The sequence below is a fragment of the Pimephales promelas genome, chromosome 5 (assembly GCF_988280905.1).
Source record: "Pimephales promelas chromosome 5, fPimPro1.hap1.1, whole genome shotgun sequence".
In the NCBI taxonomy this organism is placed as follows: domain Eukaryota; kingdom Metazoa; phylum Chordata; class Actinopteri; order Cypriniformes; family Leuciscidae; genus Pimephales; species Pimephales promelas.
The window spans coordinates 17,156,742-17,184,737 of record NC_142773.1 but is presented as its reverse complement, the minus strand read 5'-3'; the positions used below and the strand labels follow the sequence as shown (position 1 = coordinate 17,184,737).

General features: G+C 36.4%; 2 protein-coding genes and 1 long non-coding RNA gene across 3 annotated transcripts; 1 reads left to right on the top strand and 2 right to left on the bottom strand.

Moving 5' to 3' along the window:
- Positions 1-7: 7 nt before the first annotated feature.
- LOC120471384 (tyrosine-protein kinase JAK1) lies at positions 8-19,338 on the top strand. Its single transcript, XM_039661201.2, has 24 exons — positions 8-119; positions 469-652; positions 736-859; positions 1,188-1,320; positions 1,413-1,564; positions 2,262-2,601; positions 2,787-2,975; positions 3,065-3,222; positions 6,174-6,288; positions 6,650-6,845; positions 7,123-7,217; positions 8,220-8,363; positions 8,442-8,529; positions 8,633-8,760; positions 9,656-9,791; positions 11,666-11,817; positions 11,932-12,091; positions 12,413-12,507; positions 13,272-13,455; positions 13,650-13,774; positions 15,590-15,762; positions 16,225-16,342; positions 18,099-18,209; positions 18,365-19,338. Exons 2-24 carry the CDS (start codon positions 529-531, stop codon positions 18,467-18,469), a joined length of 3,345 nt encoding a protein of 1,114 aa, XP_039517135.2. The 5' UTR covers positions 8-119; positions 469-528; the 3' UTR covers positions 18,470-19,338.
- Positions 2,241-13,359, bottom strand: LOC120471386 (uncharacterized). The gene is made up of 3 exons (XR_016168506.1): positions 13,239-13,359; positions 2,517-4,583; positions 2,241-2,377 (listed from the first exon to the last, which is right to left on the bottom strand). It is a non-coding gene; the product is annotated as an uncharacterized LOC120471386 (long non-coding RNA).
- LOC120471383 (phosphoglucomutase-1) lies at positions 14,998-27,944 on the bottom strand. The gene is made up of 15 exons (XM_039661200.2): positions 27,507-27,944; positions 26,336-26,498; positions 26,122-26,268; positions 25,901-26,026; positions 25,088-25,278; positions 24,807-24,961; positions 24,601-24,716; positions 24,224-24,359; positions 23,954-24,137; positions 22,291-22,425; positions 21,756-22,197; positions 20,913-20,940; positions 20,760-20,796; positions 20,556-20,644; positions 14,998-15,105 (listed from the first exon to the last, which is right to left on the bottom strand). Exons 1-11 carry the CDS (start codon positions 27,762-27,764, stop codon positions 22,108-22,110), a joined length of 1,701 nt encoding a protein of 566 aa, XP_039517134.1. The 5' UTR covers positions 27,765-27,944; the 3' UTR covers positions 14,998-15,105; positions 20,556-20,644; positions 20,760-20,796; positions 20,913-20,940; positions 21,756-22,107.
- Between the last annotated feature and the right edge of the window lie 52 nt (positions 27,945-27,996).

The following is a 27,996-nucleotide window of genomic DNA, read 5'->3' as shown; positions in this document are numbered from 1 at the left end:
CGTCAAGCAGCCAATCAGGATCTGCGTGTTGCTCACGTAATTTATAAGAATCTCATCATGTTTCCTCGGAAGTGAATCGCTTTCTGAGAATCTGATCTTGACTCGTATTGGACCGTAAGGTAAAATCTACTAACATTATTTATATTATTTATAAGATAATAGACTTTGCTATAATATTCCAGACACACCGACGACATCAACAACCATTGTTAGTCGTGAATTGAGCGTTTCCTCAAACTTTCATTTTCTATTAAACTGCATGTAAAGACTCCAGGTGTTCGTAAAGACAGGCTTTACTGTCTTTTACTGTATTTTAAAGGGGAAATGTTGTTATACTGTCTGTTTGTGTGTTATATATATATACACTGTATGTGTGTGTGTGTGTTATATATATATATATATATATATATATATATATATATATATATATATAATATCCTTTTTACTAAAGTGTTCTGTATTTTTTAGGTATAGAAAATGCCCAGCACCTCATTAATATAGTGCTGAGCACTGCAGAAAAAGTCAGTCATGGCCTCGTCGATATTACAGGGACTCGAGGTCCATTTTTACCTGCCAGAGAGACACCAGATTATTCATCTCTCAGGTAGATTCACAGCAGAGGAACTGTGTATTGAAGCTGCTAAGAAGATGGGTACGTTTTCAGCCTTTGTACAACATGAACATTGTATTACGACAGATAAATAAGACGAACTCACTGTTGTCTCATTGTTACAGGTATATCTCCTTTGTGCCACAGTTTTTTTGCCCTGTATGATGAATATAGCAAGCTGTGGTATCCGCCCAATTACTCCTTTAATATTGATAAGACAACCAGACTGAAGCTTTTTTATCGCATGAGGTACTCCTGTTCAGTCTTTTCTCATCTGGTTTTCCTTCCCAGTTTCATGAAACTAACCGTAAAACAAATGCACTGTAAATAAATTGCCCTAATTTCTTCATAATTTTGACTTTTAATCTCATATTTATGACTAGAATGTCATAATTTCAACTTTTTATCGCATAACCTTTTTTATATCTAGCGTATGTCCTAATTTTTATGAAAATAATCCATGAGGTGCCCGATTTGTTCCCAAATGCTATTGCGGGCTGTCAAGAGTATAGGCAAAACACTGTACATATATTTGAACTTTTCCCTATTTACATTATAACCACATTTTTTGGGACAGGTTTTATTTTACGAACTGGCATGGGAACATTAAGACGTCTCCTGCAGTGTGCAGACACTCTCTTAAACGAGGGATGGGGTCTACGAGCTCAGCTGTGCTGGATGCAGCTTCACTAACGTACCTTTACGCACAGGTACGGTGACAAAAAAAAACTGACAATGTTAAAGGACGGGTTGTTCAAGAAAGCTGTGGCTTCTCATTTTAATGTGTGTTTGTGTTTGACAGAGTCAGAATGACTTTCAGAGTGGTCTGGCACCGCTGCGTAGTGTTTGCAATGAGTATGACACCCAGCAGATAGAAAATGAGTGTTTGGGTATGGCTGTGATGGCCATCACCCATCATTCCATTGAAAAAGATCTTCCTGTCTGTGAATTTGAGTAAGAGCTTTTTATTTCTTTTTCTTTTAAGTCTGAAATACATTTTAAAATATAAATAAATGTTTTTCTAAAATATATATTTTTCATGGCTGAGACTATAGGCTATATTAACAAACATCAATATATTTATTTTTGTTATATTGTGTTTATTTATTTGTATGTCAAATTGCATGATGGACACACACACACACACACACATATATATATATAATATGTGTATTAGCTTTTATAAAGTATACAACCATATTCATTTAAATTAATATGGGATGTGCTTGTTTAATTAGTAATTCAAACTAATTTGGTCAATGAATTTCCTTTATTTTAAAAAAAAAACACAAATTAAACTAAATAAAAGTTAAGTATATTTAAAAACAAACATACACAAATGTTATTAATGTATTATTGTTATTAAGAATTAATTATTAAGCCTTTATTTGTTTTAGAAAAATAATTAAACTAAATTAACAGTTGACCTTCATAGTTTTGATATATGTTTAGACTCAGTATTGTTTTAAAAGATATCCTAATGAGCTTTGATTTCTGATCCCCTTTTAGATGAGATCACAAATATAATGTTGAATCATCCCAAATTTCACCCCCATGTGATGATCTAAGAAACGATTTTAACATTAATGCGTCATTTTATAACTATTAAAGTGTATCTGTATCTTTTAATGTTACATTTTATCTTTGTCAGGTACAAAAATTACATTCCCTGGGCCCTATACCAATCCATACGTCACAGGAACATTCTCACACGTCTTCGCATCTCCAACGTCTTCAAAGATTTCCTTGAGGAATTCAACAGGAATACTGTGGAAGGCAACAGGATCAGTACGCATGACCTGAAGGTCAAATACATATTGACTTTAGAGACTCTAACTAAACACTTCGGCCAGGAGGTGTTTAAACCCTTTTCCCTTATCATACATGACAATGAGCAAATACTCACAGACTCCAGCTGTGCTGCTGGTGTTGACCACAAAATCCTGGTGTCTGGCAACTCTGGCATCCACTGGTGTAAAGTCAGCTCTGTGGTAAGAAGTCCATAGTACAAATAATATCTGAATAATAATATAATATAATAACACAATAACAAGTTAATGACTTCTGAATTGTAGTGTAGGTGCTGAGGTTTAACACTTTGGTGGTTTAGGGCTTTGTTGAAACATCTCTTTACAATAAGTTTCCCTTTTGACAATTTCAAATATTTGTTTCCAAGGCCTGTTCAGATCTGTGTACCAATAAGAAGAAGCATAAATCAAAGAGAGACCGTAAGAAACTGACTAAAGAAGCATCATATGATCCAGGAGAGGATAGATGGACACTCTTTTCAGACTTTAATGAGATAACGCATCTTGTCATCAAAGGCTGCGTGGTTACCATCCACAAACAAGACAACAAAAGCATGGTGAGGCTCACTGTGAGATCTGTAATCTGTCAGTTTTGGTTTATTTAAGATAAGTCATAAACTTCATTACCCCTTTTTTTTATATTCAGGAGCTGACGTTGGCGTCCCACGAGGAGGCGCTGTCCTTTGCCAGTCTTGTAGATGGATACTTTAGGCTCACAGTAGATGCACATCATTTCCTCTGCAGGGATATTGCTCCTGTCTCATTGGAAATTAACCTACAAGACGGCTGTCATGGTCCAATCAAGTTAGTACATTCACTCATCGTTTTTAAAGGGATACTCCACCGTTTTTTCTCACCCTTAACTAAACGAGTTTATACATACCTCTGTCGTCTCTGGCGCGCGAGACACTTTGATAGCACTTAACTAGCCCAGTTCATTCAATATGGGCCAAGCAGAGAAGTGAGCAAACACCTTAAATAAAAACCTTGGATTATTTTGGTTATTTTCTATTAGTTTGCTGAGGTGCTCAGCCCTGGCCATTTTAAGAGCCTTTTTATAACGTGACATACTGTCTTTCCACGCGATTCTAAAGACGTCTAAATTAGTTTTTTTCCATTTACGCTCTAAATTTCGGGTTTCTCTCTTTAAACATGCGTAGTATTATTGTACCATGGTGCTATACTTTTTTTTCTCTGACCTTTTTTAATCTAATGGGTGCAACAATATCCAATGTTCTAGAGAGAATGGAGCTCATAGTGCTAGTTAGTTCGTCTAGTTCGTCTAGTTCATTGATACAGAGGCGTGTATCAACTCGTCTTAGTTAAGGGAATAACATAGTTTAATATGAAAAAATGGTGGAGTATCCCTTTAAAGAAATAGTTCACCCAAAAATAACCCAAACCTGTATGACTTTCTTTCTTTTGTGAAAGACAAAAACATTTTTTAAGGAATATTCATAGTGATTTTTTCCATTCAATGAAGTCAGACTGTAATCAGGGTTTTGAATCTGAAAAATATATTTTTTTAAGGAACAGACTAAACTTTTATTGAGTATTCATTCACCAATAAATGTTCCCTCCGCTGTAGCTCTCAAATATGTATTTTTGATTATTTAAAGCTGAATTTGTTCAACAGAATTTTGAAAGTTTGTGGCCAGTAATATTTATTTTTTAAAGAAATTAATACATTTATTCTGCAAATTCACCAAAAGTGACAGTAAATACATTTGTAATGTTAACAAACTCGTGCATGACACGGCTTTCTAAAACGCAGCACTCAAGTTAAAACAACTTTTAAAAATGGCTTTTCTAGACCTGCACTAAACTACACCTGTGTGAAGGCCCATAAAAGATTAAAAGATAAACAGCGCACGCTTATTTCAGTGCTGTTATTTAAGACGACAGTTTGCCTCGTTCATTCAATTTCAGTTTAAAGGAATACTCCACCATTTTTTCATATTAAACTATGTTATTCCCTTAGGACGAGTTGATAACATACCTCTCTCGTCTCAGTGCGTGCACTCAATCGCTCTGGCGATGTATGGTAACGAAGTAGAACTACTTAAAAGGTTAGTTCACCCAAAAATGAAAATTAAGTCATTAATTACTCACCCCCATGCTGTATCAACCCTGTCGTGGAAATCTAAGGAAGTCTCGTTTCAGGCCTACAAGGAAGAAAAGGAATAGTCGAATAAAGTTGTTATTTTTGTTTGTTTTTTTCGCACAAAAAGTATTCTCGTCGCTTGATAAACTTATAGTTGAGCCACGGTAGTCACTTGGGATATTTAAACATTTTCTTCATTGACTTTCTGGGCCGTCAAGAGGCAGTCCCTTAGGAGCCAATGTGGTAGTTATACAGCTCTCAAATTTAATCAAAAATATCTTCATTTGTGTTCCGAAGATGAACGAAGGTCTTACGGGGTTGGTACAGCATGGGGGTGAGTAATTAATGACTTAATTTTCATTTTTGGGTGAACTAACCCTTTAAGTAGTGTACTTAAGTACTAAAATGCTGTATCTGTACTCTATTAAAGTATTGTTTTTTTTCCTCATACTTCTACTTTTACTTCAGTAGATATTTTCGATGAATTTAATACTTTTACTTCGATATTTTTTTAATGTTCTGCTAGTTACTCGTTACAATTATGGAAAATTTTACGAATCATTCGTTGCAAGTTGGCTTTCGTGCTGCCTAAATCACACGCCAGTTTTATAGGGTAATGGTATTGATTGACACACACATTGACAACTAATGCAGGGGTTGTCCTGCAATGACATTTTTTTGGCGACCGCCAAAGCAAATTTGTATCCCGCCAAAGGCCTTATTTGATTGCTAGTTCAAACTTTTGACTGCTTTCTTTAATAATTACATGACACAATACTTGTACTTTTATTTTAGTACTGAAGTAGTGAATTTTAAAATAAACTACTTGCAATCATTAAGTACAAAAAATGTTGACTACTTTAGTACTTCTACTTAAGTGTGGTGCTTAAAGAGCACTTCAACTTCTACTCAAGTCACTTTTTTGATAGAGCACTTGTACTTTTACTCAAGTCTGGGTTTCTAGTACATCTCTGCGTGTGAGACACTTTGATAGCAACTTTGAATCAATTTAGCCCATTCATTCATTAGGATCCAAGCAGAGAAGCGATCAAACACCTCCACATTTTCCCTATTTAAATACAGTTACACGAGTAGTGTAACTCGACCAAGAATGGTGACACAAAAAAAAAAAACGTTGCGCTTTTCTAAGCACATAAAGTGGATAACTATAATGTATGGCGGAATACCACAGCAAGTGCATGGGAGCACTTCGACTGTTCTGCTGACGAAATTTCTAAGGAAGCACGATATATCGACCAGCATATCGGTATCGGCCGATATATGTTCATTTTTAATGTTATCGTTATCGGCCTGGTAAGAAAATGTGGCCGATATATTAAAGCCGATGAATAATGTATTATTCCCTTCAGCTGAGACACTTGTTGAGCACTGTTTATGTTTTATGTCTTGAAATATGATTGAAATCTCTTCAAAAAATGAAAATACGGTTCGGTAAAACATGTGCAGCGCAAATCTGTCATATCAGCTATACAACCCTATAATGAGAACATCATTATAATTGTGCTATAGCTCTTTCTTAAATTGCACAGCATGTTCATCAGCATCTACAAATGTAATCAATAATCAAATGACAGAGAAGAATGTCTTTGGACAGCAGATGTAATGGTATCTCATTTTTTGTACCCTTCAGTAATGAATACGCCATCCATAAACTCAAGCAGGAAGGTTATGAGGAGGGCATGTACCTGCTGCGCTGGAGTACTCATGACTACGATCATATTTTCCTGACTGTCATATGCAATGAGGTATATTCACTGTTACTGTACATGCTGCAGGTGGAAAAAGAGGTTTCAGTAAAAGTTGTGTATGTCAAGCAAATGTAGAATAAAGGCCAATTCACACTGCACTGCGACGGGTAACACACTGATCCGACAAAATCTCGGTCGGCGTCTGTCGGAGCTTGTTTTTCGGCAATTGAACGCTCAATCAGCGTTTGTTGGTCTTGGAATGCTGTAATCGGGTGACTGTCGCCGTTGGTCTGCGACTGTTGGTGCAGTGTGAGTTGGTCTTTAAGAAAACATACCGGTACCTTAAAAATGAAAATAAGTTTGCGTAATAAGATATTGAACTGAAGTTCAAAGGTCAAAACGGGCTCTTTTCTTTTAGAGGGATTGTTTTGGCGGCATCACCAAAGCCTTCAAGAACTTCCAGATTGAAGTGAGTGCACAGGGCTTCCTCCTGACTGGGACGGATGTTGTGAGACCCACTCTGAGAGAGCTGACGGACCACCTGACTTCCCAGTGTCTCTCAACAGAACAAACCAGCTTAAGACTTGAGCGTGGCTGTCCGCCCCAACCAAGAGGTACTGGAGCTTCCCTCCAACAGTGATGCTGCAGAAGTAGATAGCCAGAGGTTTATAATGTTTGTCTTCTTAACGGAATCATTTAAAGAGGACTTTAACATGCTCAACTTCCTTTAGTGTGTAATGTTGCTGTTTGAGCATGAAAAAAAGTAAGCACGGTTTCCCTCGATTGTAGTCTTGGGTTTTCTTCTGAGAATTAAGTAACTATTAAGTAAACATCCTTGTGACTTAAAATATTGCAAAAACATAAAACAATCTTCCATTTGCTGCTTCACAGAGCAATCCAACCTCGTCCTGATGACCAGAAAAGATTCAGTGTCACACTCTTCATTAAGCATCTTCCATAGGATCTTCAAAGAGGACATTACCCAGGTTGGACATCAAAACTGTGTCTTTATGTACATGATATGAATAAAGTTAAATCCGTTTACTAGAAAACAAACACATTTTCTTAGAGTGAAAAGTTATTTCATGTGGCTGACCAAAGTGGGCCACTGTTGTTTAGAATATAATAGTTGGTTTTAAACTGCCATTATGTTGCAGAGCCAAAACAACAACAACAACAAAAAAACAAATCCACAACAAAACATCCATCAGCCGGCCTAACCAGCAATATTTTTTTTTTTCTTGAAGTTGGCATGATGGGAGTTAAGATAGTCTTTTGTTTCTTCTCTAATTGTGATGTATATCTGAGAGAAACATGTAAAAAATATAATAAAAAAAAAAACGAATTTGTGTAAAATAATGAGACTTAATTTAAGCATAAATCTAAGCCATATTAGTGGGATGTACAGTGGGGCCAAAAAGTATTTAGTCAGCCACTGATTGCGCAAGTTCTCCTACTTAGAATAATGAGAGAGGTTTTTTGAACTTTTGTTATTGACCAAATACTTATTTTCCACCATAATTTACAAATCAATTCTTTAAAAATCCTACAATGTGATTTCCTGGATTTTTTTTTTCTTCTCATTTTGTCTCTCATAGTTGAAGTGTACCTATGATGAAAATTACAGACCTCTCTCATTATTCTAAGTAGGAGAACTTGCACAATCAGTGGCTGACTAAATACTTTTTGGCCCCACTGTACGTTTAAAACTTGTGTTCTCTAAAAGCAAGTTTTACTTTACATACGTATCAAGTCAATTTATCTAGTTTTAAGGATGTTTATTTTTTTACTGGAAGACAAGACAAAAATACTGATAAAAAACATATTGCAGTCTTGAAGCTGGATAAACCAGGTTTACAATGTTCTACCAGTTCAGATCAGCTATTGTTTTCCAGATTATGTTGGGTTTCCCAACTAGATAACTTTTATCTGCCAGGTAGAAATGGAAAGAAATGATCTGTCTTATGAAGTTGATGCTTGTTAAACAGGACAAACACCTGGGTCAAGGCACTCGCACAAACATCTATGCTGGCCAGCTGAAGTTGAGAAATGAGGATGATGAGGGGTATTTGGGCCTTCGGGTGGTGGATGTGGTTCTGAAGGTGCTGGTAGCAGGACACAATTACATTTCTGTAAGTGTCAACCCATCTTTTAATACATGAGTAAATAAGGGGGTATTGCTTTCACTAATACTTCTGTACTTCTCTTAGGCCTTCCTGGACACAGTCAGTGTAATGAGACAGATATCCCATAAACACATGGTTCTCATGTTTGGCATATGCATGCAAGGCATGGACGGTAAGTGTTCACGCTCCACTGGACAAAAATCCAACAAAAGTTAAAGGAATAGATCAGCCTTTACTACAGATGATCTCACGTGTCATTGCTGTTGTTCTGCCAGTCATTATGGTGGAGGAGTTTGTTCGGTGCGGCCCTCTGGATCTGTTCATGAGAAGCCATCGCTCTGATCTCACACCCTCCTGGAAGTTTCAAGTTGCGGAGCAGCTTTCCAGTGTCCTCAGTTATTTGGTACAACATTTAAGTTTGAACTTGACCTTATTTCAACCTTTTTTACATTCTGTGGAATATTTCAAAGTTATGGGTCAATAATTGAATGACTATAAATGAAGTACGCATCTTAAATATTTATAGAAAATAGATTTTTTTAGAACACATTGAGAAATCACGTTTAGATTAGTTCCCAATCAGTGCTATTTTATTCTTTTATATTAGCTTTATTTTTGTATTTTCAGGTTTAATTTTCTTTTTACTTGAGCTTTTTTTTTTCATTTTCTTGTGTGCTCTTGTTTGTCAATTGTATTAGTTTTTGTTTTTTTAAATATTTCTATCTAGCTTTAATTGCAGTTTTAGTGTTCGTAATTTTAGTTTAGTTTTAAAATCTTTAAAAAAAAAAAAAAAAGAGTGTTAAATGTATTTTTCAAGGTAAACCGGTAAAGTTTTAGTGACAGCCCTGGCTAATAATAATAATATTAATAATAAATAAATAAATAAAAAATCCCAAAGAAACAATAATGCATGCATGATTATGCCACACTGTTTGACAGAACATTTTAGCCCTTTGACACCTTTTTCTTTGTTGCAATCACTGGACAGTTACACCACCAAGATATTTTACTTTAAGATTTTACTTTTAATAGGGAAAACCTGCTCATCGAACATGTATTCAAGACATTGTCTGTATGACTAAATATATACAGTAAATTGTATTTACTGTAACTATTAATAGATCACAATAATAACATGTGACAATAATTGTAAACTACATTTCCCAGAGGATGATTTGATGTCCTGCTTTACCCATAGAGGTCTTAATAGTTATACAATTTATAAATACATAATTTTAAACTCTCTAGTGGAATCTTTGAGACAGAAAATGGACTCAGTCTTATTTTCTCTCTTTCAGGAGGATAAGAAGCTTGTCCACGGCTATGTCTGCGCTAAAAACATCCTGTTGAAGCTGGATGGTCTAAAAGGACAGGGTGGTCCTTTCATTAAACTGAGTGATCCTGGACTGCCCATTTCCGTGCTCAGCCGAAGGGGTAACACACGCTCATGCACACTCATCCAGAATAAATGTTTTAAAGGTCCCCTGACATGGGGTTATTTTATAATTTTATAATGTTTCCTGGTTTGCCCTTAAAATGTTAATATGTTTTTTAGATCAAAAATAGTCATCATTTAGAAATAAAAGGCATTTTTCCTAGCCTGATTTTAGCCTCTGATTTGAAGGGGCGTGTCTGCTGTAGGATTCAGTGTAACCGCCCACTGCTGTGATTGGCTGACATGGTTGCATATGAAATAGCTATGTATTACATACGAAACTTTCTCAAATACTTTTACAGCTATTATAGGTTTTTACCATTACAGCTATCGAGATTACAGAATCGTGACAAGTTTTTCAAGTATTTAGATCTATTCCCATCACATACATTTTGCCGTGATTAGCATTAAGCAAGCAGATGACAGTCTGTTGATCGCGAGAATGAAGATCTTATCTCTGCACTCTCTCTAATGCTTTCACCAATGCAGACACGATGATGCACATATAGTAAGAGCTTCGTTGTGCAGTGTGCGTCATTGATTTCATAACGAGTTGTCCAGATAAACTTGCGCTGTGTGGAAATATTGTTCTTTGATCACTTTCTGTATAATTTGTTCAGAACTTAAATTATTGAATTATTGATTGCGTCTGAGTTGCAGAGAAGAGGAAAATAGCCAAAGCTCAGTTTACACCAAATACAGTCTAGGGGAATTAATATTAATGTTAAAAAACCCCAGAAAGTGAAAATTTCATGTCAGGGGACCTTTAAAACGTTTTTTTTTTTTTGTTTTTTTTTTTTAATGGTAGTGTGCCTAATGAAAAATGTGTCACTTGACAGAAAAAGAAACCAAGCAAGCAACACTGTTACAGTGTAATTTATTAATGTGCTTATAATAAGACCAATAATGTATATAAGTTGCAAAATAATATTTACATTTTTGAATATATTTTGACTTCTCAACTTCACTGTTTTGTATTGTCATTGTAGCGAGGCAAAGGTAAATAAGTGTAATAGACTAAGTGTCATTGACAGTTTCCGACAGAGCCCATAGCCTTTATGCAGAACTTCACATGAACAAACACATAAACAAGTCTTGAACTGTCATCAGTTACTCACCCTCATGTCGTCCCAAACCCGCAAAGTTCATAAAGAGTCATAAAACTAATCCATATGAATTTACCAAAGAGGTTCATTCTCGTGTTACGCAGCACGTTTGAGCTTCAGCAAGAACCAATGAGGTTTGTTCATCAAGCAAGTGTGGATGAGCTTATGTTTATGTTCGCTGATCAATATTTATGTGAATAAAAGTCCAAATTAAATCTGTTCATCATATAAAGCGATCGTGTCTCTTCATAAAATTTTGACTAAACCGCTAATTCATATGGATTAGGTTTACGATCTATTTATAAACTACTTAAAACTTAAAAGTGGTAGTTGTGTAGCTGTCAATGGAGGGACAGAATTTTCTCAGGTGTCATTAAAAATATATATTTATTTGTGTTCTGAAGAAGAACGCAAGTGTTGCAGGTTTGGAACATCACAAGGCTGATTAAACGATGACAATTTTCATTTTAGGGTAATTTAACCCTAAGGTAATATGCTAACCTAGCTAGTTGGAGTTTTATTCGATTTAAATATCTAAAAGTCGAAGAAAAAAATATCAAATCTTTTAGATATCAACCTGTATATGCGATTGACATTGGTTATACTCATCTTTGCTCTCTGCTCTGAAGGTTTCTCAAGTACAACGGCTCGATATATAATGAAGCACCGGAAAACCGGAAGCAATGCAACCTGTTTTACAGAATAGAGAAGTTTGTTGTGCATGACCCCCATTTTGCATTACTAACATTCAATGTGCCTGTGGACAGAGTGTGTCGAAAGGATTCCCTGGATCGCCCCGGAGTGTGTTAATAACCCCAAAGCACTGAGCGTTGCTGCAGACAAATGGGGGTTTGGGACCTCACTGTGGGAGATTTGCTACAATGGCGAGGTGCCTCTGTCTGATAAGAAACTCTCAGAGGTGTTTGAATCTTTTCTAATACGTTTCTACATTTATGCTTGAATAAAGCAGCTGTTGTTTTATTGTAATTGAAAACCATGTATTGTCATCTAACATCTATGCGTACATGAACAGAAAGAGCGATTCTATGAGGTGTGCGGTACTCTGGTCACTCCCAGCATCAGTGAACTGGCTGATCTGATCTCCCAGTGCATGAACTATGACCCCCGGAAGAGGCCGTTTTTCAGAGCCATAGCGAGAGAGCTGGGCCGCATCAAAGAGCAGCGAGAGCAGGGTATCTGTCACTTAATATCAAACTATAAATAACATGGATACTAGTCTTAACTCTATTTAAGCCAATGGAATTTTTGCTGTCATCAAGTGCATGAAAAGATTTTATATTTCACCCGACAACCAAAAAACTTTTTCTTTAAAAAAAAAAAAATAGCATGGTCATTATAGTTTAAAACCCTCTTTTAAAAATCTAATTTTCATTACTGTTATTTGGGGAAAGTTATTATTTACATTTTAAAATATAACTGGAAGTATTAATACATCATGTTAGTATTTGCTGTACTGAATTTAATTTAACTAACTTTTTATGTTTTATCCACAGAACTTCCCGTTATATCAGGGGTAATTCCTCCACAGGAGACTGATCCTGCAGATTTCAAGAGGAGATTCCTCAAGAAAATCCGGAAACTTGGAGAGGTACTGGACTTAGTCAAAAAAAAGTTTGGTCTGTAAATATTTGGACTTTTTTTTTTTTATAGAATTCTAGAACAAGGAATTTTTAGAACACATTTTAAATCTGTGTAATTTTAGGATTATTTATATAATATATTAGTATTTATGATTTTGATTTAAGTTTAAGTTTTTGTCATTTTGTTATGTGCTTCAGTCATGTGGGTTTTTTTTTTCAAACATTTCTGTTTAGCTTTAATTTATATTTGTTTTAGTTTTAGTAATTTTAGTATCTCAACCTATTTTATTTCAGGTAATTTTCTTATTACCTGATAATTACTAATAATTTTATTTAATTTCAGTTTTATTTCAATTAACAAATTATTTTTAATAGTTTTAGTTAACACTGGTGCTCCTAATAGGACTATTATGAATACCAATAACCCCAGAAGTACAAAATTAATTTAAAGAAATTTGGGTTACACCTTATTTTAAGGTTTCCCTGTTACTGTGTAATTCTGCATTTAAGTACTGAGTAATATTCATTATTAACTACACGTACTTACTGTAGGGTTAGTAGGAAAATATAGTATAGTATAGAATTTATAGAATGGTTTTATAGGAATACTATCTAAATACCTTTAGAATTTTGAACTAGGGATTCTAATTGGAAATCTGGACCAAGTTAAACCAGTTTCACACCTATCCCTCCTAAATCTCATAACCCCCTTGGAATAATGTGTCCTTGAATCACGTACCTGTTTATATCGTTCTTAATAAATCTTGTCCAGGGTAACTTTGGGACGGTGGAACTGTGTCTGTATGATCCTAATGGAGATCAGACAGGTGAGCTGGTGGCCGTCAAATCTCTGAAAACACAGGATGAGAGCAACAACCTGAGAAAAGAAATCAACACCATCAGAAACCTTTACCATGAAAACATCGTCAAATACAAAGGCATCTGCAATGAAGAAGGCAAGTCGTAAACACGCCTTCACACACAAGGCTCTGTTTACACACAGTGTTTACATCTGTGTATAATCTTGATGGCTTACACCTTAATGAAAAAGATTTTATACCTAAGTTACAAAAGATAATATTACCCAGTTATAGACCATATATACACTCGCTGTATTACTTATCGCTTGCGGTTAATGTGTGTCACTCAGGAGGAAAGAACATCAGGCTCATTATGGAGTATTTGCCCGCTGGCAGTCTGAAAGAATACCTGCCGAATAACAAATCCGACATCACACAGAAGAGACTGCTGCTTTATGCTCTTCAGATATGTCAGGTAATATAGCCAACACGGTTACTTTTAAAAGTAATGTGATACAATATTGTGTTGTGTTACTCCCTAAAAAGTAACTAATTGCGCTACTATTATAGAAAATAGTATTGTCACGTTACTTTTTCTCACCTGGCTGTGATTATCTCTTTTTTGCAAGTGTTTAACACAGTAATTTATTCAACAACATAGCCTAAATAACCCACCATCATATAACTATAGTCTGACCACTTAGAATATTTCCTGACCCCTATTGCTATGTATGCCATAGAAAATATCTCTTAACATAACAGGTTATGTTACGTAATGACTGTACAGCTCTTTTTATTGACTGTTGAAATTAATGGGCTTTGTTACGTTTTTTTTTCGTCTGTTCCTGCGCAGACGATGTTATGGAGAAGAGAGAGAATTCAGATGTCAAGCGCTTAAGCGAATTAATTGAACTTAAAAAGTAACGTGCGTTACTTTTTTATAAAAGTAACTAAAATACTTTTGTTATTTTATAAAGTAATGTTACTTTACTCATTACATCAAAAAATCTGATTACATAATGAATGTTGCTTGTAATACATTACCCCCAAGACTGATAGCCAATACAACAAGCAGCTACTCTATCAATTACTCGCCTGTTTTTTTTTTTTTACAATAAACAAGCTTTCAGATGCCACTTAGTTTGATATTTTAATCCAATGCAATTACATACAGATATATTTAATTGTGACTTACTGTGACTATTTAAGTGTCAACATTTCTTTCTTTCACTAGACAGATGTAGTTTAAAAATTGTGCACTGTTACACTTCCCAAGTCAGCAATGTATACTGAATTCTTATGGAATTTCTATAAATATTTGGAAATTTTATGGAATTAATAGAACAATACATTTTTTATAGAATTCACAGAACACATTTTAGTTCCCAGCCAGTGTTTTTAGTATTCATATAATTATTGCAAAGTGCCCATGCAAAATCAGTTTTTGTGTGTGTTTTTAGTAATTGTTGGTTTGGTGTGTTTTAGTGCCCATTGTTTCAATTACACAGCAGTTCAGTTTCAGTGTCATTTTAATTTGTGCATGGTAGAAAGCAAATACTGATACTGACATAATGACATACAATAAATATGGAAAACTGAACTACATGATTAAGGGAGCAGACCACACAGTGAAGAAAACGCTACTTAAAGGGATAGTTCACTTTGAAATTAATTTTTGATATGTTTTAGCTTACCTCAAAGCTGTCTTTGTTTCCACAGTATTTTCAATTTTGATATTTTTCGGGCCAAACCGTTGTTGTCTATCAGTCATATAATGCAGGTATATGGGGTCCTCCCTCAGTTCACCTCAAAAAGCATGCACAGAGAAGTCAAAATTAAACATGATTGAATGACTCGTAAATGTAAGTACACATTGATGGCCTAAGACACGAAACGAGCGGTTTGTGTGAGAAAACGAACAGTATTTATGACGTTTTTACCTCGTGTAATCACAGCCATGTCCAACTGATCTGACGGCACGCGAGTGATCGCTCGCGTGTGTACATCACTCATCACTTTTGCATTTCTAATTCAAACAATGCCAAACTTGGCACAACACTTACTCATGCCTGTAGTAAGACACCTATCAAGTTTGAAATGCATCGGACTAACGGTTCGAGATATATGAGATTTAACAGACCAACAGAAGTTCCTGTAGTTTATAGATAATTATAGTATTGATTCATATTTTGAATTAGCTTTTAATTTTATATTTTCAATTTCCAATGTAATTTTAGTTTACAGGTATTCAGAATATTATGGGTTTGACTGTTTCCTGTGTGTTCATCAGGGAATGGAGTACCTGGGATCTCAGAACTACATCCACAGGGATCTAGCAGCGAGGAACATCTTAGTGGAGAATAAATCACTTGTGAAGATTGGGGATTTTGGTCTGACCAAGTGCATCAAAGATGATAAGGATTATTACAAAGTGACTGAAGAACAGGACAGTCCTGTGTACTGGTAAAGTAGCACCCATTTCTGCTTAGTTTGGATGTTATACAACTTTAAATATTTTAATCATGTAAATGACTGTATCAACGTGTTTTTAAATTTGTTAAATATTTATATAAAGGAGGAATAGATAAATGTTTTCTGAAGAGTTCTCAGATTAGCCAATAATTTATACTCTACCATTCAAAAGTTTAGTATCAGTAAGATGTTTCGTATGCTTATGCTCACCAAGGCTGCATTTATTTGATCAAAATACATTAAAAACAAAAATATTGGGAAATTATTTTATAGTAAATTAATGTTTACTACTTTAATATATTTTTTAAAGTATTTTTTCCCTTCCAGTCTTTAGTGTCACATGATCCTTTAGAAATCATTCTAGGATGCTGATTTGCTGCTAAAAAGACGTGATTCAGATATTGTTTAATTCCACAGCCGCGACCTTACACTGATTGTGCTTTATGTGTGCAGGTATGCTCCAGAGTGTCTGATTAGTCGAAAGTTCTATAAGGCATCTGACGTTTGGTCATTTGGGGTCACCCTCTATGAAATTATGACCTACTGTGACCCAGAACGCAGCCCTCCACAGGTGAGCCGCCCCTGGCCATTACAAACCTGATATTGACTTTATTGAATACTCCAGCTAACACAGTGACCCATTCACTGATTCCTGTTAAATGTTGCCAAAGTCCCTTTCAAGGAATGTCTGTTCACTCAGCGGCCATATTTGCAACCCCTCCGGGCTGCTATTTCAAACATCCAAGACCAAGACCTATCTACTTGAATTGGGGAAATCCTGAAATCTCAAATACCGCTTGCCCAACTCACATTTGAATCACAAGTTTCAAATCAGCAACAAATTCTGACATGAACTATCCAATAAGTGTTAATGGAAAAATGTTTCATGCTAGACAGGCCAATGCACATTTGTGGTCCTAAAATGCAGACTGATCTCATGAAATGGCGTATGTATGACACGCCAATTCGTATTTCCATTTTTGGCGTGCTATCAACACGTATAAAGGCTTTTCAGCGTGTTTATGAACGCCGTTGACTTAACGTTACATTACCGTATATATAATTATTAGGGCTGTCAGTTAAACGCGTTATTAACGGCGTTAACGCAAACCCATTTCAATGGCGTCAGTTTTTTTTTATCGCGCGATTAACGGTCTTTTTGGCCTAGCAAACTTTGTCGTTTTCTTTCACATGCTTTTGCAACAGGACGCGCGGGATGCGCTGCGCTATGAAATAGTCATTTCAATGGCTTGCGCCACGTGAGGAGGTTTTTTTTTGCTTTGTCGTCAAAAGTGCAAGTGGTTGGGGTTGCGAGCCGGCCAAATAGTTGGTTAACGTTACGTTTTGAGTGGATGACGAGTGCGAAACGCCGAAATGGATGCCGATAAGATTCTAAACAGAAAGTTTACTTTGCCAAATGGTTCCATTGACAAGACCAAAGTGATCTGTGTGTTTTGTCGTTGTGAACTGAGCTATCATCATCGCAGCACGTCCAGTCCGAAATACTGCTTGATGATGGCCAAGCACACACACACACACACACACACACCTGATGCGAATTCTCCGCCCCCTCGTCAATATCAGGACCTCGTCAGCATTTCTTTCACCCTTTTATTGATGGACAGTGTTACATTGTGTGAAAGATTATTTGCTCCAAGTGAGAATTTTAGTGTGAATTTGAACACAGTATATGCCAATTTTGTTTTCAATAACAAACATTTGCACAAAGCAAGCCGATCCACTTTTCCATGTTGATAAGAGCATTAAAATGAGAAAAAAATAATGGGACAAAAAGAAATCAAGAGACATTTAGAATAGTTAACTCGCAATTAATCGCACATTTTTATCTATGACATTAATGCGATAAATCGCGATTAAATATTTTAATCGTTTGACAGCACTAATAATTATATATGAGCTACCCCAACACTGTCCCTAAACCTACCCGTCACTGGGGTTAATACCATTTATGAGTCTTACCCTACCATCCTAGGAAAAAAATATCGCTCCCCAGATGTTGATCTACATTTTGCTTCGATGCGCTCGGACATTTAACGGAGTGTACATACACGCGAAATCACTCGGACATTTAACGGCATAAACATGCTCAAAATGCTTATAGATGACACACCACTTGACTTGAAAGTGCCGTGTATGTTTACGCAAAAAGTCATGATGGAGCTTCCAACAGCAGCTGCAATGACTTGATTGGCTTTTTTATTTAGAAGGCTGGACTTATTCCGCCATATTGTTGCACTTTCTCCCACGTGTGCACCGTCTTTGTTTATCTAAATTCTTTGATGTTGCTGAAAATGTGTCTCTGGTAGGTTTTCAAGAAAAAGATTGGTCAGTCTCAAGGGCAGATGACTATGGCCAGACTGGTAGAAGCTCTTGAGAAAGGCTGGAGGATGCCACCCCCAGAGTCATGCCCTGATATGGTAAGAGATACTTGACCTCTGAGAAACAGCCACCCATGTGTGAACTTTAGTGTGGAGGGGCTGTTATTTGGTGCATTTGTGCACAAAATGAACTGATATTATATTCTACTGCATTGTGGTCAGATTCCTCAATATATGTGTCTCTGTGGCTGCAGGTGTACACTCAGATGCACAGGTGCTGGAGTCATGCCCCAGAAGACAGAGTGGACTTCGAGAGCCTGATTAAAGAGTTTACGCTTCTCTCTAGAGAAAAAATCTAACTTCCTTTCATCACATCAGGTTCACCTACAGAATTCAGATTCATTTGGTCATATTTTTCTATACTAATTTCATTTTCTCATATTTTTCTATATTATATATCATTTTAATATATTTGTCTATACCTTCCTCATTATAAGAACTATTTTACATGTCACGTTCTTTTTAAAAAATTGTCAGTTAATCACCTACCTCCAAAACACTCTCTGTTTATACAGTGTATTCTTACAGGTTCTTGGCTAACAGAACATCCTACACTTAGCATTTAACAAGTGCAAAAAATGATTCATTTATAAAAACTAAACTAGTTATTTTATGAAAGGTAAAATGCAGAAGTGCCTTATTATCACAGTACTAGTAGACATATTTGTTATATTTTATGGGCTCTATGCACGGCGTTATTTCCGGTGACGGATTAAGGATGCTCGATAACTTCCGCCGATCATAGAGTCCAATGCAATACCGAGAATTTATATTGAATTTTATACTCCATGGTTATACTAATGAAACGTTAGTCACAAAAACAGATAAAACAGACACCCCTCGTTGTGTTTATGCTTCTTTTTAAAATTATATTAAATAAACATAACTATATATAAAATTACATCTAAACGTATGTACGTTTCGTTTCAAAGACGGGAGGACAGTAAATATTGAAGACTCTGCCATAATCCCGTTTTCTCCGGTTTTCCTCCGCTTTAATCTACACAACCGGAAATGGACGAGCATCCTTACGTCAAATGCGGAACTTATGCGTGCATATAGCCCATTGTAATATCTATGACATAGAGAGCAAGAGGGAGAGGAGTGGATGAATATTGTCATAATTGTCAAAAAAAAAGTTTTAAATAAAATGTTCCTTGATTTTAAATGTGTCCTAAAGACATTGTTTATTGTACTGTTTATTGTATTGTAAAAGTTCTGATGTGTGTTTATAGCATCACGTTATATTTCTAAATTTGTGCTGGAGGTCATAGGTTATCCAATTCTTTCAAAGAGAGAGAATGAGTCCATTCCACCAGTTCGTCCATTTCTTTCTCCCAGTGTTCCCGCCCAACTGAACCCTGAGCGGGGCCAGGAATCTGGGGGATCAGCGGTTCTAATGGGGTACACATTGCAGAAATTGAGGTGAGGTGGGATTTCCGAAAGGACACACACAGTCTGATCTACAGGACCAATCACCTGAAGCTCTGCACTGCATGTAGAGTCTTCTCATGCGCTCCACACGGCTGCGCTTCTTTGGGAGCTTTCGAACAGGGCTGCACATAATAACCGAAAACCTAATATACTGTTCTGGTGTTCAGCGGTGCTCCAATATTAAAAAGTAAAGCCGATTATATCCACTCATAAAAATCAAGCATTGATAATGAGGAAGTATGTTTGTATGGAGTTCAGTTCTTTACTACTCTTTGGTAAAAACAGTCCTTCGGATGATATCATAAGTATGGAAGCCCATCATATGGTAAATCATAATTACTACGATAACTACGTTTTTAACTACGATTAAAAAGTCAACATGATAGTCATAATTACGACCTAAAAAGTCAAAATGTTTGTCATCTAGTAATTTAGACTTTTTTTCAATTTTGACTTTCTATATCAGTCAAAACTATAAGATAAAATGTCATAATTACCTTACATTTGACTTTTTATCTCAAAATTGTTTTGTGGCATCACAAGGACATTTAGGAAAAGAGGGATACAGGACATTACAAGCGCTCCTTTATCTCAGAAATGTAAACTATATTTCACTGAAACTAAATTGTAGTGATATCTGAGCTTGTATGCAATGAGTGAAAGTGTATTATATCAACTCACATGTTGCACTGTTGCATTTGAATGAGACAATCTTTATCACTGCTGGCTGACCCATAATTGACTGCACATCTCTCTGTATATTTGATGAATTCATCCAAAGCTGTAATAGGAAATATCAACGAATTTTGGCAGATATATTTGAAAACATCTTAGAGAGGACATAATATTTTTTAAAGGAAAACATTATTAGCAAATGAAGCACAACATTAGATTTGCTGATGTATTCCACACCATCACTATACAGTAAAGTCTTATTATTAATTCACTTACAATCACTTTCTTTCAGAAGTTCTGGGTTAGTGGTGGCGATTCTCATCCATATGTCAAGATACTCCTCAAAGGCAATTCTACATACTCGCCTGGTAAAGAAGAGGAGATAGTTTACAAATCCTATATATATATATATATATATATATATATAATGATATCTGTAACAAATTTAAAGTAAAAGAGTCAAAATATTTGAGGTCTTGCCTTTCGCTTGACTTCAGCTCCATACCTGCCACACCGTCTGATTTAAATGGTGAAAAATATATAGTTTTAAAGTATTGTCATTTTAATATGATTTTGATAAATGTAATTTATGATGTGCAAGGTGCAGTTTGTGAACTTGTGGGTTATTCTTACCCTCCAGCTCCTGGCTGTTCGTAATGATCTGTGTTGATGGAGAGCAGGGCAGTATATCATATGCTTCCATGGCTACTGCAGGATGTAAACAAAACTGGTCCAGAAGCACTTCCTGTTTCAGTTTTTTAACACTACATAAAAGCTGGGATAAAATACAACCAACAGAACATATAAAACGGAATCAAAAAGTTAAACACACATCTTTAAGATTTTTTCTTTACATGTGAAATAAAGAAAACAGTTACAAACTGAAACAGGAAGTGTTTCTGGAACAGTGTTGTTTACATCTTGCAAAATGGTCTATAAAAAGAGTGTGGACTATGCTGACTCATCAAAAGCACTGTATGTGCATGTGGCCTGTAACCTGTTGGAATGTGAGGGCAAGTTTGTCTAATCATGGAATAGGCTCATGTTTAAATTCTTTTAAAATCTAACATCAACAGAGATTGATAAATTGTGAAAAATGTATTGTTAAGCCTAGATGACTAATGGGACCTTATTATGTAGCCTAAAATGTAAACCTTTTAAACAACAATAGGTTGTTTAACCTTGAACCTAAAATACACAATAATAATAATAGTTATAGCCTAATGCCTGTATCAGAAATGTATAACTCCTTCAGGGTAAACGAGACATTTATTCAAAATGTACTTAATATACAGCATAAAACAAACGAGACAGGTGGGCAGGTGTGCAATACTCTTAAGATATACGTTTTACCCAACTCTTGACTTTACATCAAAACCCATGAATCATGCACTCAATCATTGCTGGAATAGCACATTTAATTGTTTTAGCCATTCCTTAAAGCCTATATCCGTTATCAGAAGTTACTTAGCCTACCTGTGTGACAGCTGCGTCTAATTTCAGCCAGTATATTACATTATTACTTGATATCAGAGCTTGTTTTTGAGTCCAACATGTCGTTGTTGGGCAGCGAATTCATGAATACAAATTTCGTCAGTGGTTAGTTCATGAATATTAATTGAGTTATGGCCACGTTGCTCGGTAACCTTCCTGAAACGTCAAGTGACGTAATTAATATTCATAAGCCAAGAATAAACGTAAAGCTCGAGGTATCAGTTTTCCTTCTGATAAGGCGACCCGCGAGAACATGTTGCAATTATATTTTTCGCCGAAAGCAATGTATAGAAAAAAAGAATGAAAAAGTAAAAGGGCATTAAAAGTAGGCTAATCATGTAATAACAGTAGGGCCTCTTCGCCCGGTTCTTTCATGTATCTGTGAAAGCTGCAGGGCAATGGTGACGAGCTCCGCCAGCGCCACCTGTAAAAAATAAATAAATAAATAAATAAATTATTACAACCTGGTTATGAAATTTAAAAGAATATGTTCCATAAGAAATAAGTCATCATTTACCTGTGGGTCCTGAAAGATCTTGCTTATATCTTTCTCAAAACTGTCGATATACAGGCGAACTGTGGCTCCGAAACTATCGGTCCCACTAAGACGAAAGATTATGCGAGAACCTCCTTTAAAAATGATCCGCAAACCCTACAGGGAATGTTTACATGTTCTTAATATTTATGTTGTAATGTTATACAATTCATTACAGGCATTAATAACACTATCCCTATTTCCTGTCTCGAGATCTTCCCATTAAACAAGTTCAGCGCGGTAACCCGCACAACATCCGGTTTCATTGGTCAACTCATGTGGCCCGTGGAAAAGTTCAGACAAAAACAATGCAAAACTAATTTATCAATTCAATTAAAGCTTAAGATATAAATAAAGGTAAAATGTATTTAAATAAATTAAAATCTTGAGTAAAAAAAGATGTGGCCTAAGCTATGTATAGAGAAACTAAATATTTTCCAAATAATACTTTACACTTTTAGAATACGTATTTTTTTTTTATAGTAATAGCTGTCTGGAAAAGGTTTTTGTGTATAGACGACAACCATGTCAAAACATTCCCCACGGATCCATGAAAACTATTTAAAAATGCTAGATTCTGCTTCCAGGCCAGTAGTTGGCGATGTCACTTTGTAAAGAAACACTATGCTCCTTGACTGAACCATAGACAGTAAAAGAAATGGACACAGCGACCCCATTTATTTCAACACAGAAGACTGAAGCCCGATTATTGCACTTCCTGTCTGATGTCTAAACGACTGCGGATCTCAAACTGAGCTTGACGACAGTCTGACAGTTGTAAATCTTCTAATTCCTCAAAACGTTGTTGAAATATTTTGTCCCATTGCTTTATGGAATATAAGCTTCTCCTTTGACTTTACGCCTCCATGTCCCCCCGATTGCCTCATGGACAGTAAAAGTGCCTGCCAGCTTCTCCTCCTGTCTATATGGTAATGTCTCTATTGTGAGACAGAAAGTTGCATGGTTATGACACTAACGTTAACCTATTTTTACAAAAACAGCTTCTACGGGGCCGTAACGTAATGGAGCCTTTTATACATCGTTGTGTTTCTTTAGAAATATATAATGGACAAATTAAGTCTTTGGACGCCTCAGATGTGAAGTTATGCTATCAAAGTCAATGGAATGCTAACAGCTGGTGAAGTTCTGCTACAATGGCGGCTCCCGCGAGGCTTCAACTTTCGGCTTTTGTCGTTTACAGTGAGACAATAACGATAGTTCTCAAAAACTTGCACTTTCAACCCCTTTTTAAAAAATGTGTGTTTTCAGGCCCCAAAAATGCTGTTGTCATATAAATGAACGGCTTAAACACATTGTGAAGTTTTCAGTTTTTGCGTAAACTTCCCCTAAAAGATAGAACCCCCCCCCCCCCACATGTAGACAATCAGCACTGTCATTGACCAATGAAATTGTTAGAATCGGCTACTGGGTGGAGTTAGCACTTAACTGGTTTGGGGGAAAGAAATTACGTTTTTTTTTTTTTTTTTGTCAAAATGACATGTTAATATTTGATATACAGTATGTTAAGATTTTATGCGGTTTCATTAAACTTTCTGCAATGAGTCTCAATTAAATAGCTAAATGTCTGCTTTGTTGGTGTCTTTACTTGTAAAACATAAATGGAAAATTTACTATAAAACAATACCTGATTTCTTGAAATGGTTCCATCCACAGGGTCACTGTACTCAAAATTGTCTGCCGCCTCCACTTGGTATTTCTTTTCTCCCACAGCAAACACTTGCCCAATGAATGCCTTGTCTGAAACCACCAGCTCAAGATCCAACATCATCTCCACAGCCGCATCTAAATCCACCGCCTCATAATCAAATCTGTCATGTGTACATTTGTCATCAATATGAAATGTCTGACTAGACTATATACTGTATGAAGAAGTGGTCTTTTACTGATAGTACACCTGGTGTAGTAGTTCCTCCCGTAGGTTCTCCAATGGTCTGTCATAATGTCTTCTACACTTTGCCTCCTCACCGCTAGGATGGACAGCCATGCTAGCACTGCCCAAAGCCCATCCTTCTCCCGGATATAATCTGAACCTATCAAGAAAATACAGCAAATTTAATCATATCTTTGTTAAAAAATTAACGTTTTTTTTTTTAACATTCAAGCATGAAAACCTATTCAAGTAGACCCCAATTTTTTTTTTGGAAAAGGGCATTATTGGTCCTCTTTAAGAGATGTTATTGTCTGTATCGCCAAAAGTGGCCATAATTGAAGAAAAAATAAATTCTTTTTATATATCTGTCTTTAAATGTCTTGGTAATGTATATTCGTTACCTGTGCCAAAACTTTCCTCCCCACACAGTGAGAGACGTCCTGCGTCCATCAAGCTCCCAAAAAATTTCCAACCGGTTGGAGTCTCGTATAGTTGGATCTTGGTGGCCCTGGCCACCCTATATAGAAGCGCAGAGTGAGTCGAGATGCAGATGATCCTTGTAAGTGAACATCTTTAATAATGTGAAACATTTAGGAGTAATATTCACATGTCTAGAGCTGCACTGGTGGGCATACTCCTAGCAAAGCCTCTTACTCCTGTGTGCTGGAAGTAAGGAATGCAGAAGATGTTTGCAGCAATGACGGCAACTGAGTCGGAGGGATTTACAAAGAAGCCATGCTTCCCAAGGATCATATTACGGTCCTAGAAAGAGAGAGCGAGAGAGACTGGGTCAGGATGGGGTCAAGAAAATGTTATACTGACTGTCACTTGAGCACTTTGCTTGGGTCAAAAGGTTGTATAGCAAGGTTGTGATGTCTCGACACCTACACCGTCACCATCAAAAGCAGCTCCAAAGTCATACTGTCCACTCTTCATCGTCTCAACAAGGTCTGCGCTATACGTCAAGTTGGGGTCTGGGTGGCAACCTCCAAAGTTTTCCAGAGGTACACAGTTAATGGCTGAATTTGCAGGGGAGCCCAGCTCCTCACACAGGATCTTCTTCACATACGGCCCAATCACTGTAGAACCAATGGAGGTTCAATAACAAAAGTTCAGAATCAGACGTTTTAATGAGACACAAGACCAAGTTGTAGATATAATGATTCATACTGAGAGCCATCCTTTCTTTACCTGTTAAAACATTTTCACTGATTCAATTTGAATAAACTCTCGCTGAAGGAATGCTCTGGGTTCAATACAATCTATACTGCATCAACAGAAACCAGACATAAAACAAGCAAACATTGCATTTGCAGTAATGCAATTGCAATGAAAGTCATCCAAAGATTCGTATAATTTCAAGGGACTCATCAATGTGGTATGGAGTTACTCCTTGAAAGAGGAGAGCTGTGCCTGCTTTTAATATTATGTCAGATGGCTCATCTTAATCATTCAGTTCACAGCATGTATTTGGAAACCCAATCTCGCTGAGAAGCAGGCAGCAGTGCAAGTCTAATCTCATCCCAATCCAACTGGCTTACATGGAAAGCATCTTCGGCCCATTAAGTAGATGCAGCTGTTACTCTAAATGCTCTTATCAAAATGTGTAAAATTAACTTGATGTAGTGTTGGCTATGGTGGCTAACTCAATGGCTAGATCAGTCAGTTTCTATATTAGTGGAAAGAAACATGGTTCCTCACCTCCATGCATGGCATCTAAACGGATTTGTATGTGATTGTCTCCTGATAGTAACTCCTTCAAAATGGCAAAATCGAAGATGTTCCTCAGAGAGTTGGCATATGATTCAACTGGGTCCACAATTTCTACTGCATGACAGAAAATATCGACAGGACATTCTGTTTATATTTTATGGCATTCTTTTGAATCAACAGCTCAGCAGTCCCGTTGCAAATGTTTTCACCTGTAAAAGGTTTGAATTTGTTCTCCAGGTCGAAGGATTGCTTGCCAATAGTCCCTAGATCAACTCTGAGTTCAGGACAGATGGCATATTCCTCTATGATTCTGCTCATTTGGAAGACTTTATTTGTGACAGCCTCTGGTGCTGGACCTGCATTGAAGATTTACAATGATAACGCATAAAACAAGTCTTCATAATCACATGTGAGCTATTTTACCTCCATTGGCAATATTAAATTTGATGCCGAAGTCTCCGTCAGGTCCTCCAGGGTTGTGACTGGCTGTAAGAATAATCCCACCAATGGCTTTAATCTTCCTGATCACACATGACACAGCCGGCGTCGACATGATTCCATTCTGACCAATCAAAACACGGCCCACCTAAGAAATTCACCAGCCCCATTGAATTAAACACCATTTGTTACTGGTCATCCTTTTAGCATATCATGTACAAATTTCAACTGGACCAACGTCATATGAGAAATTATAGAGTGTTAATGTGTTTACTATAAAAAAAGCTAATAGAGCAAAAACTAGATCAACTTGCTCGCACCTGTGTCAGATCCAAACTGGCAAAATTAGAAATCTATTAGAGTTTGTCACCATTTGCTTAAACTGTGTCCTATATAACCAGCTAACAAAAAAACTTTCTAGGAATGTTTCGCTAATGTTCCCATTGAGAAAACGTTATTTTTGTACATCCAGTAGGCTTTTTGAATTATTATATTTTGGTTATGCGAACGTTAAGGGAACATTCTAATTTATCATTTGCAAGCATTATGGGAATGCTACTTTTGAATGTTCTTGGATCATTCTGAAACAAGTAGTAGCCTAATATTTATAAAATGTTCATCCAACTAAAACGTTTCGGAAAAAAAAAAAAAAAAACATTCCATTAACTATATATGTATTAATAATGTTTCAACTCACGTTTTAAGAACATCATTAAAAACCATAACTTCTATTATCATTTCTCCAAGAATTTTTGTTCATAACTTTGCGAAAACATAACCTAACCAGAATGTTAGCCAATGTTCGGAGATTGTTCTCTGTTAGCTGGATCTGTTCTACCTACCATTTGTGTCAAGGTTAAAAATGGAAAGTGTGGAAAAAATGTGGTCAGCAATAAACTAGTTATCTATTCGATATTTATTTCCCAACTCTGCTTAAGTTGAAAATGTACTCTATTAGAGGTAATGTGCAGTACTCTATTTGGACACCTACAGTATAAGAGTATAAAGTAGGCCTGTAATTTACTACAAAAGATACAGTGCAGGAGTCATGATGCATCTAGGAAGAGAGCCAGGTGTCTATAACGATAACCTGGATGAGATTTGAAAATATATAGTGGTTCCTCATAAGAAAACAACTGTAAGAATTGCAACTGACCCCATTAGCAGCAGCCATCTGCACTATGACCTGAATTGCAGTCGAATTGAAGTAGCGTCCATCTCCACCCACAACGATAGTGGAGCCCTGCCTGTCCCGCAGGTCGATGGAGGAGAAGATGCACTGAATGAAGTTGTGCAAGTAGTTCTTTTTAGACTGGAAAATATGGACCTTCTTCCTCAGGCCACTGGTTCCAGGCCTCTGGTCGGGGTACGGAGAAGTAGGCAACGTAAGCACTTGCAAGGGACTATCGTTCATTGCTCCAAACCGTTGAGGAAGACTAAAGGAGAAGCTGTTATCTCCTCGCAGAGGAGAGAGAGAGAGTGACGGGAGGAGAAGGAGGAAAAGCCTTGTGCCTTTATGGCATTCCCAAGAGTTGGATTGAGGCTGTTAACGGGCTAAAATTAAACTTGGTAACTGAAGACGGCTTCTCACACATGTGCATGGGCATCACTGTCAGATTCTCTTGCCTCCAAAAGCCTATTGAGGC